We start from the raw sequence: 13,065 nt of genomic DNA on the forward strand, positions 1-13,065 counted from the left end.
CTACAAATAGGCAATGGCTGGTCTTAGATTCCAACTTGTCTGCACTCGTTCTTTTAACGTGTGCTAGACAACCCCAAATCTTCAAGTGTCTGACACTTGGTTTCTTTCCGGTCCAAAGTTCATATGGAGTATTCGGAACCGATTTGGTTGGAACCCGATTCAGCACGTAAATCGCAGTCTCTAATGCGTAACCCCAAAAGGATGTGGGTAACTCTGAGTGTATGAGAAGCGACCGGACCATATCTAATAAGGTCCTATTCCTCCTCTCTGAAACACCGTTAAGTTGTGGTGTAGTAGGAGGAGCTAATTGTGATACTATCCCATTGTCCTTTAAGTAGTCCCTGAATTCGTCAGAGAGATATTCGCCACCTCGATCTGATCGAAGGGCTTTAATTTCTCTCCCTAACTGTTTCTCGACCTCTTGTCTAAACTCTTTGAACTTTTCAAAGGATTCAGACTTGTGTCTCATTAGGTACACGTAACCATATCGTGAAAAATCATCTGTGAAGGTGATGAAATACATGTGTTGATTTCGTGTCCTAACACTCAGGGGACCACATACATCAGTATGTATTAGGTCAAGTGTGCCTGTACATCTTTCAGGCTTACCACTAAATGGCCGTTTCGTCATCTTGCCTTGTAGGCAAGGCTCACTGGTGGGAAGATCTTCTACAGCTAGAAAATCCAAAGGACCATCCTTTACGAACCTTGTGATTCGGTCAACACCGATGTAGCCAAGTCGGTAATGCCACAGACACGTGGGATTAACTGTATCACGGGCTCTCTTCTTGGGGTTTTCAACCGACGTAGTTTCGGTTATGTTAGTTTCTAGAGAAGGATGTAGAACATAGAGACCGTTCTCCAGTTCCCTGTATGCGATGAATCTGTTGTTTCTTTTAATAGTAATCGTATTACTAAAGAAGGCAGAATAACCATCTGCACACAGTTTTGAGATAGAAATCAAATTTCTTCTTAAATTTTGTACATAAAGACAATCTTTCAGTATAATTATTCCTTCTCTAAAATATAATTCCACGGTTCCTATGGCCGCGGCTGCAACAGTTGCAGTAGTCCCCAAGTAGAGCGTGACTTCTCCTTCACTCAGCCTTCTGCTTACCTTGAACCCCTGCAGTGAGTTACACGCATGAGTTGAAGCCCCGGAGTCAATACACCAGGACGCAGAAGCTACCAATAAATTGGTTTCAATAACACAAGTTTCGAAGTTACCTTTCTTGGATTCCAGGTAGGCAGGACAATTCCTTTTCCAGTGGCCGGTCTTCTTGCAGAAGTGACAGGCATCCGATGCTTTGTCTTTCTTCTGCTTCTTGCTTTTAGTGGCTTTCTTCTGAGGCTTCTTTGCCTTCCTCTTTCTCTTGCCTGTCTTGCCAGCTTCAACAAGCATGGCTACAGGCTCATCCTTTTTAATCAGTTCTTCAGCTCTTTGCAACATATTGCTGAGCTCTTGTAAGCTGACATTTAGCTTGTTCATGTTATAGTTCATGATGAACGGATTAAAGGAAGGAGGCAAAGAGTTAAGGATAGCATCTATCTGGGTTGCAAGGTCCTGCCCGGATCCAAGAGCCTCCAGTTCGTTGATGTATCCCATCATCCGAAGACAATGGTTGTGAACTTGTTGACCCTTGGACATTTGTGTGGTCATGAACTGTTTCAAGACCTTTTGTCGAGTAGAACGATTCTGCTCTTCATACATTGTCCTGAGACTGTCCAATATGTCTTTGGCAAGTTCGATCTGATCGAACTGCCTCTGTATCGGATTGTCCAAGGAGGCAATGATGTAACACCGGGCAAGGGAGTTTTTCTCCTCCCATTCTTGATAGTCTCTCCTTCGGGCCTCAGAAGCCCTATCTCCCGGATGCTCCGGGGCAGGATTCTTTGCCACTTTGTCAATTTTTTCAGAAGCAAGGACCAGCATAAGGTTCCTATACCAGTCAGCATAGTTTGGGCCCTTCAACTTGTTGTCATCAAGTAGCTTTGCAAAGGATCCGTTTGCCATTTTCTGATAAAAGAGCAAACATCAGTCCACGACCTAATTTGATTCATGTTCATTTCATAGATATGGATTTTAATCAACGATCCATTTCCATTTATTTGTCTCTGAGATTTCCCTCCTTTCTCAGCGACGGAGACTACGGGTTGTCTCTGGAAATGTGGGAAATCACATAGGATGCATGAAGCCAACTGTTTCAGCTGCATAACCCCACCACCTTTCTGTGAAGGATCATATCCACTCATCATATGAGTTTTCCCTTTGGCCTCTGTCAGACAAGGTTCAGAGCCGTTTTATCCAGTGAGTGCTTACCCATCATATTCATGAACGCCAAGGTACCGTGAGAGAGTTCCCATTTTCTGGTGAAGCCCCTCCCACATCGGTCTATGACGCCCCTATCATCTTATGAAACACTTAGACAAGCCAAACAGCAAATGGATAGCCCATTTTCTGGTGCGTTTCCTCATTACTAAAGGACCCATCCTCGTGCTAATGATGGAAGGCCTTTAGAGAGTTCATCATATGAATCTCCCTATCACATGCACTCATATTATCTGGAGGGAACAGATAATTACGCCCTAGTTCTAACTTTAGGTCAAACCAAAGTGGCTCCCACTGAATTTCATAAAGCCAGATTTTGGTGGGCCTAAATCGGCTAGGGTTCCGCACGAGACCTCATGATGAGGTGTGGGGCCCACCACTGTGGGAGGTCATCCAATGACCAAAAGTGACACCATGGCAATGATGTGCATTTAGCCATGTTGTGCGAAAGAGCCACTGTCGATTGAGCATGGGCCAAGTACTTATGGCCCATGTACGTAGCACATCACACATCCATACATCACATGTAGGGATAAATTGATCCAATCAATTAATTATCTGTAAAGCGCATTTGAAGCCCATTTTAAATCCATAATATTAACCATTAACATTATCTAGGTATATGGGCCGAATGGTTCAACCCATATAGCTTTTAAGGGTTAGGTGGGCTTTTAGCAGTTTTAACTGTTTAAAACTGGGCCTTTACAGGTTGGGCCGAATTAACCATTTAATTAAATATCAATCCTTAGGCCCATTAGTGGGAAATTAGGGCTGACTTTCAGCCTTGATTAAACCCTAGATTCGGTCCAAACAGTTTGAACCAATCTTGGTTCGAATGGGTCTAGGGTTTGATTTTTAATTAAATCTTTAATTCAAGAAAATAATTACTGATAAAAGAAAAACAACAATTAGTAAATCAGGGCTGTTCGCACAATCCATCCAGCAAAACAGAGGTTAGATCACAGAATGCAGTTTCACAAACTGCAAATCGCAGATAGCGATTCTCCCATCTGCAAAATCTTCTTCTCTACGAAATCTCCCTTTCTGCGCCGCCATCATCGATCCAAAATTAAAATAAATAGAAATCCTATTTCTATAATTACATAAGATCGAATACCTATACATTGAGTCTAGAAAAATAAAACAAATTATTTACAGACCTAACCTTTTAGCCCATAATGATCAAACACTGCCCGACAAGAGATGACCTCTCCCTCGGCTGCAAGGAACAGTGTTGCACTCTCTACTTACATGGATCCCGGGAATTAAAACCTTTTGCAAACAATTTGAAACCATAATATATCTGTATATCTTTATATAAATATATTTTGCAAAAACAAATTTCAACGATTGAAATCGGCTGCTGGCAGCTTTTGTTTGCATCAGAGAGAGTGCATCCCCGATCATTACCTTTGTCCGACAAAGGGGTTGATCCTGTCACTATGATCACCCACTCAAATGAATTATCAGACTGTCCCAACATACCTAGGTTTTGACCCCCTCTAAGGATCTCACTGATTGGCATATCAAAAGATAGCCTAATACGACACCTAGTGCAATATCATAATCATGTCTAGGGGTCAGGTGTAACATTCCAGTTTTGCCTACTAATCACCAAGGTCCAGGGCAATACTGGAATTCTGGTCCGGTTTAGGGTTTCAAGTAAACCTACATTGCATGTACCTCGGGTCTCACCCTGGCAGCTGAGACAGGTTACCCCAACCAACTTGGTGGCACATCAGTGTCAGCCATGAAAGGATAAATCTCCCGAGATCTATCTAGTGGCTGTGAAGATTCTAAACTAACATGAGTCTCATTAAGTGTTCAGTTTAAGGGTATTACACAGAAACAAAACACAATGACATGAATCAATTATGTACTTTATTCATTTTCAATAAATGTCAAAAATGTACATCAATCTGATTCGAGCTAAAGGGCATAACTGTCTAACAGCTCCCACTTGCACTTAGGTTTAATCGGGTATAAGCTGGAGTCCCATACTTTCCACGTGTTTCTCAAACACCTTCTATGTCACTAGCTTAGTCAATGGGTCTACTACATTTTCCGCTGATGCTACCTTCTGAATCAGGACGCCCCCTCTTCCAACTATCTCCCGCAGTACATGGTACTTCTTCTCAATGTACTTCGTCTTTGAGTGGGCTCGTGGGTACTTAGACTGAGCAATGGCTCCAGTGTTGTCACACAACAATGAAATGGGTGATGTGCTGGATGGAACTACTCCTAATTCCTGAATGAACTTCTTCATCCAAACGGCTTCCTTGGCAGCTTCACTTACGGAAATGTATTCGGCTTCGGTTGTGGAATCTACGGTGGACCCCTGTTTGCTGCTTTTCTAGCAAACAACACACGATCCTATCGTGAAGATATAACCAGATGTAGACTTTCTTTCATCTGGATCTGACTGGAAATCGGCCTCAGTATACCCCTGGAATTGTAGTGAACTACCATCGAATACTAGACAAAACTATTTTGTCCTTCGAAGGTATTTTAGTATATTTTTTGCAGCGGTCCAATGCTCCTGCCTTGGGTTAGATTGGTATCTGCTTACCACACCCACTACATGAGAAATGTCAAAATGAGTGCACAACATGGCATACATGATGCTCCCTATGGCTGAGGCTTAGGTAACCTCTTTCATGCCCTCAATCTCTTCGGGAGTCTTGGGAGACATACCCTTGGAGAGAGTGACTCCATGCTTGAAAGGAACATTTCCTTTCTTGGAGTTCTCCATGCTATATCTCTTGACTATTTTGTCAATGTAAGCAGATAGGGGTAATCCTATTATCCTCTTCGATTTATCTCTATAGAGTCGAAGACCTAGTATGTAGGAGGCTTCTCGAAGATCTTTCGTGGAGAATTGTTGTAAAAGCCACACTTTCACCGTAGTTAACATTCCTACATCATTCCCAATGAGTAGAATGTCATCTACATAGAGAACCAAGAGCGTAACCTTATCACCACTGGTTTTCCTATAGACACAAGGTTCATCCTGATTTTGCTCAAAGTCAAACTGTTTGACGGTAGAGTCAAACCAGATGTTCCAACTCCTAGAAGCTTGCTTAAGTCCATATATGGATCGATTGAGTTTACATACCATGTGTTCCTAACCTGCAGCTATGAAACCTTCCGGTTGCTGCATAAAGATATCTTCAGTAAGATCTCCATTCAGGGACGCAGTTTTGACATCCATTTGTCAAATCTCGTAGTCATGGTATGCTGCTACAGCTACCAGGATTCTAATGGATTTAAGCATGGCCACGGGCGAGAAGGTTTCCTCATTATCGATTCCCTCTTTCTGAGTGTACCCTTTCGCCACAAGACGAGCCTTGTAGGTCTCAACTTTACCATCGGGGCCCTTATTCCTCTTATAGATCCATTTGCAACCAATTGCCTTTACCCCAGGGGGTGGATCTATTAGAGTCCAGGCTCCATTGGTCTCCATTGAGTCCATTTCAGCTCTTATGGCATCTACCCACTTCAAGGAATCTATGTCCAACATAGCTTCCATATAAGTCATGGGATCCTCTTCACTGGTCGTGGCTTCCACCAAGTAACTTTCTTGGTCATAGCCAAAATGAACTGGAGGCCTGAAATCCCAGGTAGTTCTCCTATGTTGGTTATTTTCTGGAGCTGGTGGGACATCTCCCACTACCCCTAGGCTCTCATCATCTAGAACAACTTCCTGATGATGATTATCCAGGATGGAATCTTCTTCTAAGAAGTGGGTATTTCAACTGCAAAACACCTTTTGCTCTTTTGGATCATAGAATAAGTAACCCACAGAGCCTTTGGGGTAGCCTATAAATAAGCAACGACTGGTCTTGGATTCCAATTTGTCAACACTTGTTCTTTTAACATGTGCCAGACAACCCCAAATCTTTAAGTGTCTTACACTTAGTTTCTTGCCAGTCCAAAGATCATAGGGAGTCTTCGGAATGGATTTGGTTGGAACCTGGTTCAGCATGTATATCACAGTCTCTAATGCGTAACCCCAAAAGGATGTGGGTAACTTCGAGTGTACGGGAAGTGACCGGACCATATCCAATAAAGTCTGGTTCTTCCTTTCTGACACACTGTTTAACTATGGTGTAGCAGGAGGGGCCAGTTGTGATGCTATCCCATTATCTTTTAAGTAGTCATTGAATTCGTTAGAGAGATACTCGCCACCTCGATCTGATCGAAGGGTCTTAATTTCTCTCCCTAAATGTTTCTCGACCTCTTGTCTGAATTCTTTGAACTTTTCAAAAGATTTAGATTTATGTCTCATTAGGTACATGTAGCCATACCGTGAGTAATCATCGGTAAAGGTTATGAAATAAACATGCTGGTAACGTGTCCTAACATTTAGGGGACCACATACATCAGTATGTATAAGGTCAAGTGTGCCTATACATCTTTCAGGCTTACTGGTAAATGGCCATTCCGTCATCTTACCCTGAAGGCAAGGTTCACAAGTTGGAAGATCTTCTACAGTTAGAAAATCCAAAGGACCATCCTTTACCAACCTTGTGATACATATGAACTACATTAATGTGGCCAAGTCGGTAATGCCACAGGCACACGGGATTCATTGTATCATGGGTCCTCTTCTTGGGGATTATTTCCGATGTAGTTTCGGTAAGGTTTGTTTCCAGAGAAGGATGGAGAACATAGAGACTGTTCTCAAGTTCTCCATATGTGAGGAATTTTTTATTCCGTTTAATAGTAATCACACTACTGAATAAGATAGAATAACCATCCATACACAATTTTGAGACAGAAATCTAATTTCTTCTTAAATTTGGTACGAAAAGACAATCTTTTAGTACAATAGTTCCTTCCCTGAAAATTAATTGTACAGTTCCTATGGCTGTAGCTGCAACTGTTGCAGAAGTCCCCAAGTAGAGCGTCACTTCTTCGTCACTCAGTCTTCTGCTTATCTTGAACCCCTCTAGTGAGTTACAGGATAAGTTGAAGCCCTAGAGTCAATACACCAGGAAGTAGAATGTACCAACAAATTGATCTCTATGATAAAGATTTGAAATTACCTTTCTTCTTAGTCTCTAGATATTAAGGACAGTTCCTCTTCCAGTGGTCGACTTATTTGTAGAAGTTACAGGCATCTGATGCCTTATCCTTCTTCTGCTTCTTAGCTTTGCTACTTTTCTTCTGAGCCTTCCCTTTAGCCTTCCGCTTTCTCTTGCCCAATTTGCCACTTTCAACAAGCATGGCTATCGACTTATCCTTCTTGATCAGTTCTTCAGCCCTCTGCAAGATATTGTTGAGTTCTTGAAAGCTAACATTTTGCTTTATCATGTTATAGTTCATGATAAATTGATTGAATGAGGGAGGCAGGGAATTGAGGACAGCATCAATTTTGGTGTCATGGTCTAGCCCTGACCCGAGAGCCTCCAGTTCATTAATATAACCCATCATCTTTAGACAATGGTCATGAACTTGTTGGTTCTCGGTCATCTGTGCGGTCATAAACAACTTTAAGACATTCTGACGAGTAGAATGGTTCTACTCCTCATACATAGTCTTTAAGCTATCCAGTATATCTTTGGACACTTCGATCTTATAGAATTGTCGTTGTATCAGATTATCCAAAGAGGCTATAATATAACACCGGGCAAGAGAATTTTTCTCCTCCCATTCTTGATACTCTCTTCGTCGGGCCTTAGAAGCCCTGTCACCTGGACAATCCGGAGTAGGGTTTTTAGCAAATTTGTCCAATTTCTTGGACTTTAGGACCATCATAGGGTTTCAAAACCAGCCAGCATAATTTGGGCCCTTAAGTTTGTTGTCGTCCAACAATTTGGCGAATTGTTCATTTTCCATTTCTGATAAAGGCAAGGAAGATTCGTAAGTCCACAACCTAATTGATTCATGTCATCACATAGATATGGCTTTTAATCTATGTTCCATTTCCATTTTGGGCATCTCTGAGATTTCCTCCAATCTCAGCGATGGAGACAGTTATGTCTCTAGAAATGTGAGAAATCACATAGGGTGCATGGAGCGAACTGTTTCATCTGCATAACCCCACTGATGAACATACAATTTATCTATAATTTATGAGGTCTTTGCATGGATTATTATGCTGCTTTTATTTAATTTTGCCCTAATTTAGCTTAATGCTAAGAAAAGATTTTAGGGGTAATTAATCCAAGGAAAAGAAGGCAAAAGGTAAGAAAAGAAGGTCCAAAAGACCAAATTCAGCCCAGCCCGGTTATGGAAGCAAGAGAGCACACTTCGGCCCAAGAAGAACAAGTTGATTCCTTGAAAAAACCCAAGAAAAGAAAGCCTAGCAAAGAGTAAAATTCGGTCCAGTAGAGAAGGCTCATCCTCAGCCCAAAAGAGCAGCCTAGATTGTAGCTATCATGTGCTAAGAGGGACCCTAAGTGCAGCCCAAATAGCAGCCCAAAGAGCTAGGGGCAGCAACCCTTAGAAGGCTTTTAAGTGAGAACTCTAGAAAGTTCAAGAAGGGGGTGTAATACACCCCATTCTAGAGGCTTCAAGAAGGGGCAAGAGCTCCCTTGAAAATCTATATAAGAAGGCCTTTAGAAGGGGGGAAAGGTGCTCAATTGCTTGAGAGAAAGGCTCTCCCACTCCTAGAGGTTCCAACACCTTAAAGAGAAGAGAAGAGAAGAAGGGCTAGGAGCAAGGAAGAGACATGGGGATCATCACTAATGCATAGGATGAACATGCACTCGAAAGAGGCTGTTCATGACCTTGGGGTTTCACCAAACCCAGGCTTAATCACAATCTATTCGAATGATTCAACTTGATTGATTGCTGAATTCTGAGATTGACATTAACTGCTTACTCTTCTAACCTGAATTGAAGGCAATTGGGCCAATAATTTAGATAGATTTTAGTTTAGGATTTTTAGCTTTTGAATAAAGTTTTGATTTATTGTTGATCAGATAACAAGTGCCCAATTTAGTATTGGTAATTGTTTCCTAAATCCTCGTGGGAACGATACTTTATTCACTACTTTACTACTTGAACGGTTAGTTCACTTGCTAGTGTCACAATGAGCCACATCAAGTTTTTGGCGCCGTTGCCGGGGATTTAGGGAAGCAATATTAGGAAACATTGGGCATTCTTAATCTGATCTCATTCGGCATTGCATTCATAGTTGGTTTAATTTTCTTAATTTTTCATTTCAACTTGGATTGCAACTGCTGTACTACTGTAGTTATGTTTTAGTAGATTACTTTCTCTTCCTTGTTTCAGTTTAATTTTAATAAAGGGAGACCTGTTTTCTCCTTTCTATCTTGAAGTTATTGTCTTCTAAAAAAAAGAATTTAAAAACATGAGTGTTGCAGATCTGAGTTGCATTCGACACTCAGATCTGCTAAAGCAGAACTGTAGCACTCAGCCGAAAAAATCTACTTATGTTTCAGCCCTTTATTATTTTTCTTTCATTACAAAAAGAAAAAAAATATAGAAAATGAAAAGAAGAAAAAAGAACCATATAAACAAAAGAATGGAAAGTACAGATCTGAGTTCTGCTATAGCAGATCTGCAACAGTTCAGATCTGAGTTCCTCTGAACTCAGACCTGAACCGAGGTAAGTTTGAGGGTAATTGGGGGTCATCACCACCCCAATTCACCCTAAGACACATCTTCTATTCCCCAAGAACAAGTGGATAGCCATGGTTGAAGAAATTCGGATCTGAAATCACCAAGATCTGAACTGGGGTTGTGAACAAAGCAGGATACATGGCAGACTTTGCAATGTTAGATAACTTGTACTCTGATCTATCTGAGCTGATTTGGTCGAGGAAAAGTATATTTAATCTGAGAATTTTTGATGCCTCAAGAGATTTCATGCAAAGTGGCACTTTCACACCATTTTTTTATTAGAATTCAGACCTGTAGCAGGGCTGCTACAATAGACCTGCTACAGCAAGGCTGAACCAGGGCAGGTTTTGAACAGGTTTGTATTATAATTAACATTACTAAATTGGCATTGTGAATGGTCCTGGGCTGATCCTTGAAAATTTTCAAGTTAGATAGCTCTGATTTCAGCTGTGCATGAATAGAAAGTCTAAAGATTTGGACCCAATTCAGATCTGCTACTGCTGCACTATAGCTTACAATACAGCAGTCCTGAATTTGAATGTGTGGAATGAATGTTTTGTCTACTACTGCACTATGGGTTGCTATGGATGGTTTTGACTTATGAACATTTGTATGGATTCATAAGAAGTCTAAACCAAGATATTGAATGGATTGAATGTGAACTGAACTGCTTTCAATAGCAGCAGCATTTATAGGACAATATCAGACCTGATTTCAGGTCAATAGAATTCCTCAAACTTGTGAAGCCATACACTTGCATAAGCTTACAAACCTGAACCCAAACCTGGCTCAGGTCTGATTGTAGCCCAATTTAAGTCCTCTTAAGGCACATTGACAATTCAGCTCTGATAAGCAGCCCTCAGCCTAGCAGATGTTAATGGATGTGTGCAATTGTGTACATTGTATTTCAAGAATTGTATATTTCATTCAGATTTCAATCATTTGTTGAATTTCTTTGAACCAACAAGCCCAAAGAATTGCAGACCTAAAGGATTCTACAATTAAGATTGCTGGTTCAGATCCTTTTTAATAATAAAAAATTTAATTATGATCAGTACTTGTATGACAATAAATCATTATACATATCTCAGTTATAGTAGGTTTAGGTAATCTTATTCTGTTGTATTAGCCTTTTTATTTCCTTGACTTTCATAGTTTATGATAAGCAGAGTCGAGCTGGAGGAGATCCTCTACGACCCAGATATTGAAAGAACTCTCCGTGTCCGTCTAAGAGCAGCTAGACAAGTCCAACAAGAAGCTCAAGAAGCTCAAGAAATGGTTGAACAGAGAACCATGATGGATTATGCCAAACCCTTACTCACTGGAGCTGCTTCCAGCATTATCAGGCCTACTATTGCTGCTAACAACTTTGAGATTAAACCTGCCATTATACAAATGATTCAAAACACTGTGCAATTCTATGGAATGGCCTACGAAGATCCCAACGCTGAATTCATGGCTGAATTCAAACACAATGGAGTAAGTGATGATGCCATTAGGTTGAGGTTATTCCCATTCTCTTTGAAGGATAAAGCCAAATCATGGCTGAATTCATTACCAGTGGGATCAATAGCTATGTGGGATGAAATGGTCAGCCATTTCCTCTCTAAGTATTTTCCCCCTTCTAAAACTGCTAAAATGAGGAATGATATCACTGCATTTTTCCAACAAGAGGGGGAATCTTTATACGAGTCATGGGAATGATACAAGGAGCTGCTGAGAAGAGTTCCTCACCATGGCCTTCCCATATGGCTGCAAGTGCAGACCTTCTATAATGGTCTTACCGACTCAAATAAGACCATACTAGATGTTGCAGTTGGAGGGTCCATAAACAATAAGACTCCTGAGGTTGCCCATGCACTCATTGAAGAAATGACAGCCAACAACTATCAATGGCACTCTGAAAGAACCCAAACTAGGAAGCAGCATGGCCTGCATAATGTTGATACTTATACGACACTATCTACACAAATTGGAGCACTCAGTAAGAAATTTGAGGAAATGCAGATAGCTGCCATGCATGTGCAGCCTCTTTTACTTGTGAATTGTGTGGGGGAGGCCACATCAGTACTAACTGCCAAGTTGGCAATCAGTTCAGACCATCTACTGAACAAGTCGACTATGTTAGCAATTTGTCAAGATAGCAGGGTTACCAGAGTCACCATACCTTTCACTTAGGATGGAGGGGACATCCAAACCAGTCCTGGCCAAGTCAGCATACTTCCAAGCCTTTCCACCAGACTTATCATCAGCCCGAACCAAAGTCCAATTTGGAGGAGCTGATGACAAAACTCATAGCAAGTGCAGAAACCAGGTTCCAAAACCAGGAAGACTCAATCAAGAACCTGGAAAACCAAGTGGGGCAATTGGCACAATTAATCTCTTCTAGACTACCGGGAACTCTTCCAAGCAACACTGAAGTGAATCCACGAGAGCAAGTACAAGCTATTACCTTAAGGAGTGGAAAAGAGTTGCCTGAGGTAGAGAAGAAGAATAGGGCTGAACCCAAGGCAGAAACAAGCCTTGGGATCGGACAACAGAAGAAGGAACAACCTGAAGCACAACAAGGGATGCACCAGCAGCCACAAGTTCCATTCCCTAACAGGTTGAAGCAACAGAAAATGGAGAAGGAATTTGGTAAGTTTCTTGAAATATTTAAAAGTTTACACATTCATATTCCTTTTGTTGATGCTTTAGCACAGATGCCACACTATGCAAGGTTTTTGAAGGAATTATTGGCAAACAAAAAGAAACTGGGAGATGTGGCTACAGTTGCTTTGAATGAGGAATGTTCCGCTATCCTTCTAAACTAGCTGCCTAAGAAACTCAAAGATCCAAGGAGTTTCACTATTCCTTGTACCATAGGCAGTTTAAAAATTGAGAAAGCTTTATGTGACCTAGGAGCTAACATCAATTTAATGCCATTTTCTATCTTCAAGAAATTGGGATTGGGGGAACCCCAACCCACTAGAGTGGCATTATAATTGGTTGATAAATCAATTAGACATCCTAGGGGGATCATAGAAGATGTCTTAGTTAAAGTTGACAAATTCATTTTTCAAGTTGATTTCATTGTGTTAGACATGCAAGGAGTGAAAGGAATGGCAGGATCCATCGTATGGACACCAAGATAGTTGCGGAAT

At 41.2% G+C, this 13,065-nt stretch overlaps 1 protein-coding gene and 1 non-coding gene across 2 annotated transcripts; one reads left to right on the top strand and one right to left on the bottom strand.

Annotated features, from left to right (window-relative positions):
- Positions 1–11,557: 11,557 nt before the first annotated feature.
- Positions 11,558–11,664, bottom strand: LOC148789914 (small nucleolar RNA R71). Its single transcript, XR_016079946.1, has one exon. It is a non-coding gene; the product is annotated as a small nucleolar RNA R71 (small nucleolar RNA).
- Positions 11,665–12,204: 540 nt separating this feature from the next.
- LOC148789915 (uncharacterized) lies at positions 12,205–12,735 on the top strand. The gene has a single exon (XM_088893810.1). The coding sequence runs from the start codon at positions 12,205–12,207 to the stop codon at positions 12,733–12,735; it is 531 nt and encodes a 176-aa protein (XP_088749936.1).
- The last annotated feature ends 330 nt before the right edge of the window (positions 12,736–13,065 follow it).

Source organism: Nelumbo nucifera, chromosome 8, assembly GCF_055504915.1.
Source record: "Nelumbo nucifera cultivar China Antique chromosome 8, China Antique-T2T, whole genome shotgun sequence".
NCBI lineage: Eukaryota > Viridiplantae > Streptophyta > Magnoliopsida > Proteales > Nelumbonaceae > Nelumbo > Nelumbo nucifera.

What these genes read in the sequence shown, in the direction of transcription:
- LOC148789915 (XM_088893810.1), top strand. Translation starts at nt 12,205, where the DNA reads ATGACAAAACTCATAGCAAGTGCAGAAACCAGGTTCCAAAACCAGGAA.